Below are 18321 nucleotides of genomic sequence, written 5' to 3'. Positions count from 1 at the left end.
CCTGAAGTCTGACAGCTATTGATAGAGATGGAAACGTTTGCAATAGTGTCTCAAAAAACTAAGAACACATTTGTTTTTTATTGTTTAACGTCCTCTAGTTTCGTAATCATTTATCTGACTTCGTTCCTAGCACAGTCATGTAGCTGTTGACAGTAATTACAGTAATTACAGTAATTTAATACACTGCAAGACTCTATTAGATTTACTCAGTAAATAAAACCACTCACTGTTTTAAGCATGCTCTTGGTTGTGGGGTATATATTGATTGATGTAATAGTTCTTCCCCAAAACCCTTTGTTATCTGACCATCAATACTGAACATACCATGATAGCAGTTGAAAGGTGATTCCACTATAGCAGATAGATCAGGTGATGCTTTTGCTAGATTTAAGGAGATGGTTCCATCATCGTTTCCTTTGTTCCCATGTAACAACAGGAGAACAGTCACCTTAATCCATGAGCTGGTTGATTGTCTTGATGATGCTGCAACTTCACTTACAATTTTAAACACTTTTGCCCTACTATAACTCAGAGATCAGCATGGTGAACAAAGGACTTAAAAACTAGAATGGCTACATGAAGTTACATAAATCCTGTATAGCATAGGCTGCAGTTTTGACAATTACATTAAACCTAATTTATCAAACCTGGAAAGAAAGAAGAACTTAACCCAATAATGTGGAATTTTACTTACAGACGTTTTGAGCCAAACTAGAAAACAGAATAGTTTATTGCAATCACTGACCAATGATTATACAGGAATATAAACATAATCAACACTAGACAGTTAGTGTAGCATACACTTATATATGAGTTTATGAATTCAAGTTACTTTTAAATGAATATCACTGAATTCTCTTCATAAAGACTTGATCATGGAGGATTTCAGTCAATTTTAGGGAAGGGAATAATCTTGACTTTACACAACACACAAGTAGACAAATGTAACAACTGAACTGCTAATGTAGAGTTTGAAATGACAGAGGTTTGTCATTTGCAGAGTCTGAAATAGAAGGATTATTTTAAACTGTTTCCATAATTTCACCTATTCCAGAAAAAGAACAGTTACATGAAGATGAAGATCATTGAAGATATTTTTACTGCAAAACATGCTTAATGTATATTCCACGTTTATTTTATTACAGGGGAATGATTTAAATAATGGATATCCTATACTGTAGTGAGTGATTGACTTGGTGTTGGTCTAGGATGGGCCTGATAGTCTAAACATAATTAGATTAAAAGCACTAAACCAACTTGAAGACACAACATTTTTAACTCTACTCTCTGACAGCAGTCTGGTGTTGCAACGGCACCACATTAGTCCGGGTACAAAAGAAAACCAGAAAACGTGCTGTATTTGTTGTTGTTTCCGCCGTGCGCTTTGCCGCCATCAAGTTTGACATAAATTTCATCACCAGAGTCGAGATGGAGGACGACGCTGTTACTGGCGTAGTCGTAATTCTGGTCGGCATCCTGGGCTATAGCGCTGGCTCGAACCTTCAAAATAAGAGCGACAGAGAAAGCATTGACTTAACAGTATATGCGTACATACAGACCTGTGTGTTTATTTTACTAGGTATTGACCTGGAATAAATCAAACCATAAAAAATACGTTATGTCAGGGTTCAGGATAAACGACATTCAGCATCTTAAACAACTAGTTAAAAAGCTAGATAGAAAAATGTACTTCACCAACATCTAAACCAATATTATTTAGCATGTGGCTCTGTTGCTGAATGCAAAGGTGACTTTTAAAAAAAATAAAATTAAAAAACGCATTTACTGTAGCATCTACCAAAACTGAGATGAAGAACAGCATATTTACTTGTCCGTTTTTGCACAAGTCTGCCCACATGCTCGTCCCGTCTCCTCCGCGCATTAGTACGTGATACGTGAAGTAGTACATCCCAGACACCTGGCAGGTGAACTTGCCCGTTGTTGAGTCGTAGTGGTTCCCCAGGTTCGTGATAACGTCGTCGAACCTTAAAACTTCGTATCCCTCATGAGGATTTTTCAGGCCCACGTAAAACGCTATTTTTGCGGCACCAAAAAGAGACCCGAGCTCTGCGCTTCTCTCCGTTTGCGCTGTGCTCACAGTCCCTGGATGCGGCACGTCCGCAGCTCGTCTGTCCCCCGGCGGTCCTCTTGGACCAGGGGGTCCAGGTTCCCCGGGTGGCCCCCTCAGTCCCGGTTTCCCCGGCCGACCCGGCTCGCCTTTAATCCCTTGAACAACAGCCGGAGAAGGGCTGGCGCTCAGGTCCCGCATGACTTCCAGAGCTGTGGCGCTCGGGTTGGGATTGTACGAGTCACAGATCATCCTACAAATGCCGATCATCTCATAGTGTGCATCGGTCTTGGATGTCTGGACCAACAGGGGAATTACGATAATGAAAGTCAAAACCATGATGAACGCAGCAGCGACGACTCTGTTCCTTGGAAAAGTCAGAGATGCAAGCTGCAAGTGTTTTCTTTGGGAACCTAATACTGGACGGTGACACAAGCGCTAAAAAGCACAAAAACAAAGCGGACAAAACCAATGACGCTCCAACCCAGGATTAAGAAAAAGAGGCGAGAGATGAGAAGCAAACACGTCCAAACTCCACGCGCAGCTTCCCCTGCGGCGTTAACGCGGTGCCACTGCCACTTGACTTCACACTGGTGACAGGGGAAATATTCGTTGTGGCACGACTTGCCGCGTGAGTCCGCGAACAGAAGGGTCCTTCCAGTTCCAGAGGGGTCGGTCGTCCTTACGGAAGAGGGTAAACTGGAGCCGCTGGCGTAATAAATGTAGGACCGAGTCTTTAGAAAACTGCAACAATAACCACGTTTACTTTAAGAACTCTGAATTCCAAAGTGATAGGATTAAAGACATCACTAAAATTCTTTGCAGACTATAGCACATCTAACAATAGCTTTCATACAGGTACTGATTAACAAGTTCATAATATGATTGCAATATAAATACAGTTTCCTTTTTGTACTAAGTACATTTAGTTTCTCTTTGCACTAACATTTTAAGGCCATTGTATTATGTAATTTACTATAGTTCTAGTCTGTGTCAGTGCACACTGACAGTGCAGTTTTAAAGAATTTTAATAATAAATATATATTATTGAGACTGAACTAAGATAACATCATTATGTTTTAGTCTCAAATTAGGTAAAAAGATGAAAAACGTTGTGGTCATTTATTAGGAAGGTGAGAAATAGGAAAAGCTAATTTTGTGGATTTTGAAATACACATAATGTATTTTGAGATAATGCATTTCGATGATTTTTTGATCAATAAATAATTTTAAGTATGTCTCCTTAAAATCCAACACATGCTGGTTTCATTCTGAGAAGCAGGGCTATCAACAACATGGTCAGATCAAAATCCATCCATTTCCCAACCTCTTTTTCACCATATTCACCTTAGTGTTTTCACCATTGTTCTTTGATACATAAATTTAGCTGTTTCTTTGCTTTACGCAGCTCTGTTCTTAAAACAATTTAAGGACACTCCTTTACCCGCCATCTAACTCTGGGTGGGGGGATTTTCCATCAGACTCCTTGAGTATCTGTAATGTTGCACATCTGAGCCAGGTGTTATATGTGGGTCAGTAAATGCTGTGACATTACAATCCTGTTACATAATATGTTCTTCTTACACTGGTTACACAGTAAGGGCTGGATTATTCCAAGGCAATCACAAGACACCCCTTCCACCCAAGCCCCATGAAATGTCACTTTGGCATATGTCGCCACACCATGTACAATGCACGCTAAGATATCAAAATACAGCCACATGCCAGAAGACAACCATTTGAGTACACCACTGTAAAAGCAAAATTAATGTTTCAAAGGTGATGTGTTAGTACATCAGTAACGCACAAAAGAATCTGATTCTTTTCAACAATATTGACTTTTTTCTAATTAGGCCACCACACTCTGTGCTGAAATATTTTTGGAAGATTTTATAACCAACAACGAACAACTGGAGTACCCCACAACTGTGTCTGCTCAGCTGTGGTCAAGCCCAGAGGCCTGATCTTACTCAGACACATTTTTTTATGAATCTAATTTTGTAAATCTTGCAAACCACAAGGCCCAAGAGCAATTTGAACAGATATGTGTGTAAATGGGAACCATCTGGATACCAGTACGCATTGACATTCTAAACTTTCTTGATTATTCTTTGTCCATGCTTTGACAGAGCAGGGGTAACAGAAGCCTTAACCTTGATTGATCCGGTCACAGGAACTGAGGTACATGCTGTGTATAGCCCATCCTGCCCAGTGAATTTGTTGTGGGGAGATACAATTCCCAGATTGAAGCTGAAGGGAGGCTGGTCATTCCACATGTTGGACAAACACGTACCTTTGTACAACACAATATGAGAGAACCCTTTTACTGATGCAGCCTTGACCTAAAGAACCCACCGAGACATGATGAAATGAAAATGACAAAAAACAGAGTCCGTGGTGGAGAAAATCTAGCCCCAGAAAATTTACACTGTACATTCAGATATGATCATGTGCATGAAAAACAGCTGCAAGAAAAAGCAGGACCATTTTTGAAAATAAAACATTTATGCCGGAAAGTAAATGTTGCCTTTTTGACCTGTGAACTAAAACAGGAACAGAAAGGAGTTTACTGTAACAGACATGTGACTCATCACATGTCACGTTTCGCTGAGCAAAGAAAACAAACAAACCTAGAATGATGTGGGCTGTGCTGCTGACTCTCATAGAGAGTTTATGATTGGCAACCACAGCAAAAGTGTAAATACAGCAAATACATCTGCTCAGACCTGATGCAGAACAAGGTATAACACCCGTCATAGAGTCCCTGTTAAGAATTGGGATTTTAATACCATGTGACGACTCTCCTTGCAATACTCCCATATTCCCAGTTAAAAAAGGTTCTCCTTCCACTGGCTGCAGGATGGTACAAGACCTTCAGGCTGTAAATAAGGCTTTACAACCAAGAGCAGTCATGCTCCCTGATCCACACTGCTGAATAATTTAGACCCAGATAAGCAGATCCTTTCAGTCATAGATATTAATAATGCCTTCTTCAGCATTCCAATACACCCAGATTCACAATTTTGGTTTGCGTTTACTTACAAAGGTCAGCGCTACACATACACCAGGCTACCCCAAGGTTATTGTGAAAACCTGACTACTTTCTCTTCATGCATGTCAGCAAATCTTGCTAAATTTACACCCCCACGATGTAGTGAGATATTGCTGTACGTAGATTATATTATGGTGGCGTCACAGACTTAGGAAGAATGCAGGAAAAATACACTGTAGCGCTTCTTTCGTTTCTGGCAGAGAACGGCCATAAGGTCAGTAAAAACAAACTGCAGCTGTGGAAAAAGGAAGTGAAACACATCACATCAGCTGTGAACAAAAGAAAGATCCAAATAGAATCACAGCTATACTGAAAGCGACTAACTACAAACCAAAAAACAACTGATGTCATTTCTGGGCATGAGAAATTACTGCAGGAGCTGGATACAAGATTATGCAGATTTAACAGCCCCATTCCAAGAGCTGATGTTTAAAAAGATACAGTACAATACCAATGCACATTAAACTAGTGTGGACGACCAAAGCAGAGGCTTCTTTCATACAACTTAAAAAAGCAATGACTCAGACAGGAGCGTTGGGCTTTCCAGACTATTTCAAATCCTTTATGCAGACAGTAGCCTGTCTCTGTGTTGGCACAATGATTCGACATGCAAATGAGACCAGTGGCATATTATTCCACATGACTAGGGCCGGATGCCAGGGCATTGCCATCATGTGTAAGAGAAGCAGAGGCAGCAGCAGAAGCGGTGTTATCATCATCCACCATTGTATTATAATTACTTACTGAAACAGCCACACATGACAATAGAAAGGTGTATAGTTCTGAATCCATCGACCCTAATGCCCACAGAAATAGACGGAGAACCACATTACTGTTTAGTAGAGTGTTCAAAAGTCACAAAACCTAGGCTAGATTTACAGAACGACCCAATACCTGGTTCTGTATTTGTCTATCTGGATGGATCTAGCACAAATGCTGAAACTGGAAAATCACTAACTGGCTATGCACTTGTGACTGATAGTGAGACTTTTAAAGCAGAACAGCTACCCCCACACTACAGTGCACAGGCAGCGGAAATAACTGCTTTGAATGAGGTATGCAAACTCATGGCATGTCAGAAGGTTACCATCTCTACTGACAGCACATATGCAGACTTAACTATTCATATATTTGCCAGTCAATGGGAAAATAGAGGCATGATAACATCAACGGTCAAGCCTATAATGCATGGTGAGTCAATAAAAAATCTGGTAAAAGCATTACAAGTACAGTATCAGCCAAAATAGCCATTTGTAACTGCAATGCTCACATCAATGCTAAAGAGAGAGTGTCAAAAGGAAATTCTAAAGCAGACGAAGAAGCAAAAAGGGTTGCAAAGCAATGTCACATATACAGTATCTCACTGACCCAGTGGACAGCACATTCTAAAAAGAAATTCAGGACAGCGCCCCCTAGTGTGAAAAAGACAAATAGACCCTTAAAGGAGCAACTGGTAATCCATAGGGTTATTATGTTTGACAAGAGGGGAAACCTGTCCTACCAGCATCGCTCTACAAATGGGCAGCAACATTTAGTCATAGGCCCTGGGGTCAACAGGGGGGATGGTAGGATAATAAACAAATACTATACTACTTATGGATTTACAAATTATTCTAAAAATGTTGCATTGCCCGATGCATCTTCCAACCTCGTGGAGTGCAGACTTGTTTTCTCTCTGCTCACTCCTTTACTTGCTTGGCAGTGTCTGTGTTCTTCTGAGCACCCTGATTTGCTATTTTGGAATATTTTTTACCATGGAGCTAATCAACTGGTCACTCTATGCACTCTTGACAGTTACACTACACACCTTTGAACCCTGATAACTGTAAAGAGAACCTTGGCGATGTTGACGAAAATACATGCTAAGCTGTAAATATTGTGCTTCTGTGCTTATGACCCTGCCTACAATGTTGCAAAATGTTTTCCATGTTTTATGATGACTGCACTAAAAAATCTGTGCTGTTCTGATGTATACATGATTGTTTAATAAATGTTTCAATGTTAAACAGGAAGGAAATGTTAGATAAATACTGCATTTTAATCACTGAAACATTGTTGGAATTTATTTTGCTGATCTGCTGTGACCTCGTTAGCTGTGCTATGGCTTTGAAGTTTTCTCTTTTCTGCTCTGTAAGAAATAGGGAGTACCGACGTGTAGCCTGCTTATCTGCTCTGCTCTGTTTGGCAGCTATGAAGTTGCCTTAGCTGTAAACTGCTCACTCCTTACAAGTAAACCGATCGTGTCTCTTTTATTTAAGATTTACAAAAGGAATTCACGATTTCCCTAACAGACAGGTTCTATTGAATGATGTTAAAAGGGAGGAAAAAACAACCTCGAAATTGCTTAATTACTTATTGTTTTCTTTAGGTTTCATAGTTTTGTGGCTCAATTTCCCATTTGCATATCTGTTCCAAGTGGTATACTATGATATTAATAATGGTGGTTGTGACACACTAGTATAGTCATTATATATTCAGTTAGATTCAGTTTTATTTATATAGTGCCAATTCACAACAAACGTTGTCTCAAGGCAGTTTACAAAGCAAAGTTTAAGACCTTAAGGTCATTAAGATTGTTTTATCCACCTCATTTCCCTCCCAGCCTGTAAGTGAGGTGATTTTAAACCAGAAGTGGTTTCAGGTTTCTCTACACTTCACTGATGTTCACATCTCACAGCTGCTTCTAACTTAAGCACCTATGTAATTATGATTCTGATTACAATTGCAATTAAGGACTATACTCTGGTCTGATGGTTTTTTTTATTCTACATTCATACTACAGTCATTTTCTTATAGCTGTATGTGCAGTATTTGGCATTTTTCAACAGCAAACGCAAAGTCATAGCCAGTTCTTGTCAACCACTTAAGGTAATGCCTTGGATTTCCCTGTTAACTACAAACATGCGCTGATCCCTTGTTGAAACTTAAATGTAACCAGAGGACGTCACAGTGGTAGAGTAAGTCCTACAGTAGCTGATGTGCAGGGGTCTCCTCCAGGAGTGTAATAAACACTGTGGCCATGCGAGGCGCCATTTGCTTCTCCGTGGTAAAAAAAAAAAACATCCGCCGGAAGCAAAGAAGAAGGAAAATAAGCAAAGAAGAAGAAGTAGTAAACGTTTATGGTGCATTTCTGTCGATGTTCGGTCCTAATACAGGTATTTACAAATATAATTTTACCTTTTTATTTTGCGCGGTGTTTACGTACGAATTTACCACAGCTTGTGCTTTGTAATCGATCTGTGATCGTCTTATTCCCCACCTAATGTACATATTACGTTGCACCACCTCGAAGGCTGTAACCTTCAAGTAGTGTTAACTGAATTAATAAGATAATTCGAAGCTTCTGACTCCATGTCTCAGAGACGTACCTAGAAGTTTTAATGCGTTCTTCCTTAAAGTAGTAAATATGTAAAAATTCAAACAATAATCGAGCCAAAATAGTCTAACTTTACACAAGTGGTTAGATGCAGATGGTTATACGTGTATGGAGGAAATTACAGTCCCTGTCAATTTAAAAGTGAGTGTGTTATTTTGTCTGTTTATGTAATATTTTTCATTATGTTTCCTAATTTTATGTTTAACCTGGCTGTTCAATCTCGTATATGAAAAGAAAAACTAACATCAGATGAGGTTGTGCTGAAAGAAATGATAAAAATGATTGTCATGGTAAAACGTATTCATATTTGGAGGATGTAGCTTGTTGCTCCCTTTACTTTACGCAACAGATGTCAATGTCATATACATTTCTGATATATAATATTCTATTGTTTTATTCTGGAAAAAAAGTAGTGCTCCTGTTACAGTAAAATTTGCTGTCTAACATCGATACTTGTAGGCAGACAAGAAACTGGGTCTTGTCTGTTTAAATTAATGTTTAAAAAACATACTGTTTTTAGTAAATTGTATTTAACTATATTGATGATATTTGTGATGATATTTATTTAGAAAAGAAGCATATTGTGATCGGAACAATCGTATATAGGTTATGGATTAAATGTACTCGAGAACTACATTTAATATATATATATATATATATATATATATATATATATATATATATATATATATATATATATATATATATATATATATATATATATATATATATATATATATAATATATATAATATATAATATATATAATTGTGCTATTTTTTCACTCTTTCAGAATAACTGGATTCTAAAGGTAGACACAGACGCGCCAGGATGGCCACTGTAAGTGAGATATAATAGCGTGTGTGCATGCAGAGGTGTGTGTGTTCAGTCAGGCGGTAGCTAAAAAGACAACTGACAAACCTGATCAAGGTAATCAGCAGGGAGAGTTGCAAAACCAGCAGGACATTGGTTCTCGAGAACCAGAATTGGGCATTCCTTCTTTACACATTACATCCATACAAGGAAGAAACGCTAAAAAATAAGCGATAGAGATGCGATTTCAAATGCTATCACTAGCCAAAGAATTAAGAAAGATGTACTGTAGTGAAACCACGAGTGACATACTGATAAAAATTAACCATTGTTTTTAAAAGGAGTCTGGGGTACAGATTAGCATATTTGTGTTACAAGTCTCTATTTCCCAAATGGTCCATTTAGAATTGTCCACGTAGACTAGGGGAAACAAGTAATATACACATACACACCACCACAAGCTCTGCCCAAACACTGCCATGACCAACCCAGATCAAAAATAAATTGAACGTTGTTTGATGTATTCAAACGCACAAGACTTTTTGTCTTTACTGGTGAAGCAAGACAGAAGTTTTTTATTATTATGAATATGGACTGATGTAGGGAACGATGATGAAAGCTGTCTGTGGACAGCACTTCACCTCCAACTGCTTTGAGAATGAGGGTCTCATGAGGGATCTACAGTCTGTCATCCAATGACTACGCTTCCAGCCGTAAGTTTTTTTCCATATATCATAAATGTATATTATAAATGTATTAGTTCTTATGCTTACTGCCCAATACTGCTGGTCGCTTGCATTCTTCTTAGGTGTAAGTTCAATGACGGCTGTTTTGTTTTATGTCTGTTTTGTTTCATGTTCCAAAGCAGGAGAAGCTAGTTGTACGTGCGTGCTCACTGACACAGAGAAAAACACTTGATGTCTGATGTCTGTTCAACCAGCTTTAAATGGCAATGATAATTGTGGAAGTGATTTACAAAACGTACAGCTGTTGTGTAAATGGCAGCAAAGAAAGGTTTCCCAGTTCATCATTTAATTAACACAGCACTTGTCTTTGTACATTGTAATTAATCATTGTTTTTGCCCTTAAATGACCTGCATGATTTGACAGAAACCTTAGCAATATAATAGGCCTAAATTGTTTTTACAATGAAACCAACTTTATTAAGCTCTGTTTTTTTCCCCACTGTGGAAATACATATATTATAAATTAGATGTCCTAAAGTTACAACCAAAACATAAGTACTGCAATATGTTACAGTGTATTTGATCCCCTAACTCTTTTTGATAGATTATTGCTAATTCGCAATCTGCTACCTGCACATTCACTTACCTAATAACTTTACTTTACAGAGATTATCAAACTACTGTATATGCCAGAGGACTACTTTGTGTTTTTATTATCATAATTGTGGTCGAGTTGAATCTGGCCTCGCTGTTTTCTTTAGTTGGAAAAGAGATATTTACACTGAATTTGCTGTTATGGTAAATGCACATAGCAACACATTATACATCTTGTTGCTGTGTTTTTCCCAAACATGTACAGTAAGAAAACTGGACATGGCTGTTCTATTTTCTATATATTGTTTTGGTCTGTATACAGTATAGTGTAATTTTGTTCTTACTACCTTCTACAGGAGTGACATTGAGAACATGATTTCCAGAAACCTCTCAACCTGGTACATCAGCTGCACTCCTTTTCATCAGAAGGACCTTCAAAGAGTAGTAAGAACAGAAGATCATCAACTCTTCTCCGCCCTCTGTCTATTACCTGTACCTGTCCCACTGCAGAAACAGAGCCTCCAATATACAGTAACCTATGATCCTACATACTGATTTTTGTGATCCATCTCAAAATTAATCACACATACACTAAGACTGTATGGACTGTAGACCCCTCCTCTACTTTAATTAATGTAAGCACCTGCAGCTAATACATGCAGTTCATCATTTACCCTGGTATCCTGCTATTCATGTCATCACCTACACATGCTCTTCATTGCCAGTATAATATCTTCCAATCAGTGCAACACTATCCATTTGCAATTTCTACAATTAAGTGAATGATGTGTCTTGTGTATTTATTTTTATCCACTGTATGCCAAATATTTTTATACTTGGCTGTTGTAGATTTCTGTAGTTTGATAATTAACAGACTGAAATGTACAATGTTAATGCTATTTACAGTACATTGCACATTGGCGTGTTGGAGGTTTATCCAGTTTTGTACTAAGGGTTCACTGTTCAGTTGACAAATAAATTTTGTTATTTCATTTTTAAACGTTTTCAATTTTTATTTTAATTCAGTGAAAAAAGCGGTGCTAACTAACATGGTAAACAATAGAGATGAAATTTTAAAAAATGCTTCTTTTATGAATGAACTGTATTGCACTGATATTTATTATATATTTTATCATAAACACTGCTAAATGAAATCAAATTGATTTGTGGGGTCAATACATATATAATATATATGCTTGTGCTATTGACTAAAAGTCCAGGTAGGTCATGTTGTAATTATTGTGCCAAAAAATTGTTTAGAAAATAATCTAACACTTCCACTGTTGTGACTCCTGGGAACATAAAATAAATGTTTATTGTTGTGTAAAAGAACATGTGTAATAAGTTTTAGTTTGTTACTAATAAGTAGTAATAATAAGCATTAATAAGTACTGTAACAAGCTAAAACAAAAGTCAAATAGACTAAACTGAGAGGGAGTCTAAGAATACAATTAGCGGCGATTATCAACCAAAGGAAATGATGATGGCCAATGGAACAAATGAACCAAAATACTAGTACGCACCTGCAGTCTACTAAGAAATAATAGCAGTACTAAATATAAATCAAACAACTGGGTCAAGATTCAGAGAGAGCACACATGTTGCACCTCACAAAACACAACGTAGTGACACCACAAGCCAATAAAGAACATGCAATAGAGAAGCTGGTGGATTGAGTTTGAAAAATGCCTTTAATTTCTGTAGCGGGCAAACAGAAATAAATAAATACAGAAATAAATGCACTGCCTGAAACACTACTTCAAAGAAAAGTCAGGAAACAAAACATCACCATGGCAAAATACCTACATGCTCCACTGGAATCTCTCTCTCTGTCTCTCTCTCTCTCTCTCTCAAAATCCATTAGCTGAAGTATGATGTGAGCTGCACTTGCAGAGTTTAGCTGCATTAGCAAATCCCGACTTTACTGAAGATACAGTAAATCCAATGTGTAACTAGTACTAAAAACTAGGCCCAAGATGGTAAAGCACTCTTTATACCTTTCAGTATTTCATAGACAATTGAACAATCAACAAAGACCATGAAAAGTTATAAAACTCACCTGCTGAAATTGTTTATTTTAAAAGCAACGTCCCAATAGATTTGAATTACAGAACCATAAGTTATTACTGAATGTATGTTTAGGTTTTCTTCTACAATATGTTGGTGGGATTTATATGCGTATGTAGAATAAATGTCAATGTGTGTGACAATACTACATTTTCCTTTTCTAACTAGGTGCTGTACAGCAGAGCTAGGCTGGTCACCTACCTCCCAGGGCTTCATGTATTAGTGAGTCGTGTGGCTGGATCTCGAGCCATAGCCTTCTCTGCAGCTAAAACCTTGGAATATAATGAGCCCCACATGGCCACCACTCCATCTGACACAGGTATATCACTATGTTTTACTTTTATATGATTATAAAACAGACACACATATTTAAAATGCTACATATTACCTATTTAATTTTTTTTATAACCTATTTGGTTAATGATCATTATATTCATTTTGAAATACATAATGTTTCCCGTTATTGCTGTGTGGTAGAACAGAGTAGTTTGTGCTGCTTATCCTTTTATTGTCTAATTTTTTTAATGTGCTTCTCCATTAAAGGGCTGCAGACAGTTTTTTCAATTGACCTTCAGGATTATCAGTTGCCTGTGAAAGCAGTTGATGATTGCTACCTGCGTGAACTAGCAGAAGAGAAGAACACTCTGGCACAGAATGTTTTCTCTGATGTGTTGTTGGCCAAGTGCAGCAGTGAGAAGACAACCCAGTTCAGTGGAGACTTCGTTGTAAGTGCAATAATTTTAACAAAAGCCCAGTGAGAATTTATCTGTGGAGTTGTCTAGAATATCTGCAGTAGCGAGTGAGAGGTCATTTATTGATGTTTGTTACGGGGTACAAATGTGGGAATTCATACTAGTATGTAAATGTGCTAAAATTGGGATTTTTAGAGAGGCAAAGTATCTTTATCAGTGGTCTTTGAGGAAAATCACAGTTGGATGTCATCTGCATAACAGGATGTATACATCTGAATTTATCTACCAAGTTTAGGTAGATAAATAATAAATAGAAGTAACTCTGGATTTTGCCCTGATAAATGTTTCTATTGACAGTAGATAATTGTGATTTATATTGACTGATCAGCATCAACAAACTGAGTGGTCGATGAGATGTGAAGTACAGTATGCCATAACAAAAGTGTATTCAAATATTGAGCCAGTTCAGAAAATGAGAGAAATGTGGTGGAAAATTGTATTAAAAGCTGCTTAAAGGTGAAGGAGAACGAGAATTATAATCCAGAGTCAGTTGACATGAAGAACGTCAATGATTATTTTAAGAAGAGCACTTTCAATCCAATTAGGTGGCTGGGAGCCAGAGTGAAACTCTTCCTAGAGGGTATCATAAATGATTCTGTAATGTATGTTTTTGAACGATTTTAGAAATTATTGAGACCTGAAATGGGCTGGAAGTGATTTAATATCACAGAGAACCTGTTATTTTTAGAATAGAATTAATAACATTAACATTAATAACATTTTGAAGAGTGATGGATATGCATGATCGTAGTAGGGTTTGAGCATGGCCTGTATATATTTTAAATCCTAGGTGACCTGTATAAAGTGACATCCCCCCACGTGACGTAGTTCATTTGTAGCTGCCTTGTTAATGCCCAAGTGCCTCGGAGAAATGGCACATTGATCCACCAGGTAGAGTAGTGATCAGTGTCACAGCGTGACTGACATTTGAAGACTAACCTGTAATATCACTAAATCAAATCTGACATACTGTATTATTGAACACTATAAAACTGTTTGACGACTGATAAATACTATTTTCTAAGAGGTGAACAAAAAACCAAAATAACACAGTGCACAGTCTATAGTTGTGACATTAACTCCCAATGAAGTTTTTGCTCAACGTGAGTGAATATGTCGTTTGTGTCAGTTAACAGTAATTTGTGTCACTTAACAGTAATGTTACAGTTTTTATTAGTCACTTAAACCGGTTGTCATTGGATTGATACATTTTCTCCTCCTTTTTTGCAAAACAGTTAACACTAACGTCATTCAAACTGTCCAAATTCCATTGTTTTAGCTTTGGTGACCAAAGAGAAACCATAGCACCTGTTTGACGCTTCTTCACACAAATCTTATCAAATAGCATCAGTCTTTAGGCCTTAAAATGGCGCCAGGTCTGTGTTGTTTTTTACCAGCATGGATGGAGGAGGTCGAAGGCAGAGACTGAGTATCAACAGTGGCTGTGTCTCATCCTCCAATAGATTTGACTGTATTTTAGTTTGCATGTATTTTCTGTAATATTCACAATATTTCAGTTTTCTGCCACAGTTTGAAAAAATTTATGTCATGGATTCCAAGCATTTCTTCATCTGGATCCAATTCTTTGCATAAAAGTGAAATTTTACATAAACTACAAAGACAACAAAGAGCAACAGGCTCCAATGACAGTCAATGATGCACTGATTCACACTGAGTCATGCCATGGAGTGCTTGTAATTGACATATGACAGCTTCTGATTCAGAAAACTTTATTAATCACAGAGGGAAATTGCTTTGCCCACTCTTGATTGCTCTCAGATAGAAAGGGAACTGCAGGAAAGTAACAGAATGACAACACTATACTGTACCAGTATATACAGAAGTATTGTATAAACAGACCAGTTATACGTATATATCTACTTATGTATACATAAAGTACATACTGTATACATATACACCCAGGTGTATACATATACCCACATATATACATTAACATATATACACATACACACACACGTTCACCTCCAGTTACTCATATATACACATATACACATTCTATATGTACTGTACAGTATATACAAACACACACAAGTGCATTGCATTATGTTTTACATTATAGAAAACTCTTTTCTTAATAGGTTGCCAAAAACCTTTAACACATTTTTGTTTAACGTAAGCCTAAATAGGGGCGGCACGGTGTTGCAGCACTGTCGCCTCACAGCAAGAAGGGCCTGGGTTCGATTCCTGGGGTGGAGAGGGTGCCTTTCTCTGTGGAGTTTGCCTGTTCTCCCTGTGTTCAGAAGTATTACTAATTTGATATAGTGCTCCTTCCCAATATAAACTATGTCTCTCTTTAATATTGCAATGTTTTTATGTTTAGCAAATGCATAATTAAAAATGTACTGTATATAATATAAATCAGACTAAAAGGAGAATTAAGGACAAAGAGAGAAAGAGGCTGCTACTGGTGCTACTACAATATAACTACTTATCTAAATATATAAATCTATATTAACACATCACTATTTATTTTTATATAAAGTTTTTTTTCTTTTGCCAGTTTCACTTCTTACCAACTGACTGACTGTATGTGTATGTGTTTCAGGAAGAAAATGACCAAGCCTCACCTCAGACTGTCTGTGGAGTGGAACAGTATTTTGGTGATTCCAGTGTAGAGTGTGCTACACAGCCCTGTCCTGAACTACTACAGAAAGGTAGGTAGAGCATGGCTTTATCACTTTGTTCACAGTTACTAGTTGGGTTTTAATATAAGCAGAGCAAATGACCATGTCTGACGTGTCTCCTAATGATTTGATTAACAGATTTCCAGTTCATGTTTCCTGATGCTCCTCCATCTGGTATGATGGTAGTTACAGTGACACAAAAAACACAGAATGATATGACATCATGGAGTGCTGAAGTGGAGCAGGAGAGAGAGCAAATGCTGGACAAGGTGAGGTGCTGTGAAACATAGATTATGCTGGTTTATGCTGCTGTAAAAGCACTGTCCATGCTAAGAGCGTATGAATTAACATAGTTATGATTGTATTCTATTACAAATCACCCCAGAAGATGAAACTATATATTTTGCCTGAAGCTAGATGATATTTGCATGTGTTACATATACAGGACTAAATACAAATGGAATAAAATGTTGTGTCACAATGTGATTTTACATTTTATTTACATTTTACATAATGTATAATGTTCTTATACTTTGTAGTTTGTTGATGGAGCCAAAGAAATCTGCTGTGCCTTCCAGAGAGAAGGGTTCTGGGCTGACTTTATTGACCCATCCTCTGGCCTGGCGGTAAGAAGAAAATGTCAAGCACATGCAGAACTTGTTGAACAATTATACAGTGAACATTAAGGCCATCTGCATGTTGCTTTTTTACGACTGCACATAAATTTACTACCTGTACTGTACAAATGGCACAAACACAGAGAAAAAAAGAAGTGCTTAAAGTACTAAAAAAGAGAAAATGTATTAATTCAAGATGGAAAACTATCACAGGCATAGTTTATTCATAGTTTAAGGCCTGAAATGTGACATTATTGCTCCGCTTTTTGGCACCCAATAACCATAAACAACAATATGTAATTTGAAACACTGTGTGACAGCACTTGTTTTGTGAAAGCAGCTGTTTCATCTAACATCTTGGTTGCTATGAGTATGTTATTTTAATGAGAATAGCTGTGAGAATATATATTTTTCGCAACTACCCTGCAACTAATTTTCAAAATTTTTTATATATAAAATATATAAAATACTACCCTTTTTAAACAAAAACTGAAATTTACCGCACACTTGGAAGGACTAGCTGCATCATTAACTAGATACGTTGTTTTGTAGACCTGATTTAACAGCAGGTCAAATAAGTCTTACTTGTGTTAATCATCCAGATCATCATTACGCAGTAATTCATATAAAACAAATGTTTTTGTTCTTCTTTTAGTTCTTCGGTTCATACACCAACAACATGCTGTTTGAGACAGATGATCGATACCGTCTCCTCGGCTTCCAGATTGAAGACTTGGGCTGCTGCAGAGTGATTAGACACAAACTTTGGGGGACAAGAATTTTTGTGGGGACGATATGCACTAATGCACCACCCAGCAGCCATATCATGAAGAAGTTGCAGAGAAGCTGAGTTTCTTTTGAAATTGTTTAAAAATGTCTTGATTGTTTGATAGTACTTATAATAAACAAAATTTTAGATCATTAAGTGACATCTTGTTGATTTACTCTTGCAAGGTATATATAGATTCAGATGTCGACTCAAATGCTGTGGCTACATGTACTGACTCTACTACCCCCTTGAATTTTATAACTAATTCCAGAGGTTAAGATGTGAATGTGGAGATCGCCCCCTAAGGGATCCCTCCACTGTCTTTCATGCTGTACCTGGATACAGTGTTTCTCTCTTTCACTGTCACACTCTTTGTACAGTAAAATACTTCATACAGTGTACAGTAATTTGCATGCAAATGTCTATTCTAACCCAACCACTATCATTCTATTTGCAGTTGCCAGTGTCTCTCAATGAGTCTCAACCAAGGGTTTTGATAGGCTTTTTCTGAATTAGGCACAAAATCTGAGCTCAGACAGCACGATCAAGATGTGGACCAATGACTGAAGCTAAGTTGCGCATTATCAGGACACAACAAAGTGCATGTTCTCACACTGACTTGACATTTCTAATCATGTATTTTATTTTGTTTTAGTTTGGGCTGTTCCCTTTTTCTCAGACCACTTATCATCATAACTAGAATTAATATAGTATAATTTATTATAACAACTCATCAACACAGTGTGGATCTTCCTCATCGGAACTCTTGTAGGCCTGTGTGGTTCAGGTGTTTTCCTGATATCTCTTTCTCAGACACGATTAGAAACTGGTTTATACAAAACTGACCTGCACTGCCTGCTAAAATGTGTGAGATAATAAAAAG

General features: G+C 37.3%; 2 protein-coding genes across 3 annotated transcripts; one reads left to right on the top strand and one right to left on the bottom strand.

Moving 5' to 3' along the window:
- Positions 1-712: 712 nt before the first annotated feature.
- Positions 713-2784, bottom strand: LOC114847801 (complement C1q-like protein 2). Its single transcript, XM_029137848.3, has 2 exons — positions 1829-2784; positions 713-1500 (listed from the first exon to the last, which is right to left on the bottom strand). The coding sequence occupies exons 1-2, from the start codon at positions 2405-2407 to the stop codon at positions 1321-1323; spliced, it is 759 nt and encodes a 252-aa protein (XP_028993681.1). The 5' UTR covers positions 2408-2784; the 3' UTR covers positions 713-1320.
- A 5352-nt stretch (positions 2785-8136) lies between these two features.
- On the top strand, positions 8137-17590 carry mmadhcb (metabolism of cobalamin associated Db). 2 transcript variants are annotated; one of them, XM_029136909.3, is made up of 10 exons: positions 8137-8275; positions 9289-9335; positions 9912-10021; positions 10945-11032; positions 12824-12974; positions 13199-13380; positions 15974-16082; positions 16191-16321; positions 16592-16678; positions 17325-17590. In XM_029136909.3, exons 4-10 carry the CDS (start codon positions 10961-10963, stop codon positions 17517-17519), a joined length of 927 nt encoding a protein of 308 aa, XP_028992742.1. In that variant the 5' UTR covers positions 8137-8275; positions 9289-9335; positions 9912-10021; positions 10945-10960; the 3' UTR covers positions 17520-17590. The 2 variants fall into 2 exon arrangements, with proteins under 2 accessions (XP_028992742.1, XP_028992744.1); XM_029136911.3 differs by lacking the exons at positions 9912-10021; positions 10945-11032 and having other exon boundaries at positions 8141-8275.
- Positions 17591-18321: the final 731 nt, after the last annotated feature.

This window comes from Betta splendens, chromosome 21, assembly GCF_900634795.4.
Source record: "Betta splendens chromosome 21, fBetSpl5.4, whole genome shotgun sequence".
Classification (NCBI taxonomy): Eukaryota; Metazoa; Chordata; class Actinopteri; order Anabantiformes; family Osphronemidae; genus Betta; species Betta splendens.
This window is presented reverse-complemented; position numbering and strand designations above follow the sequence as displayed.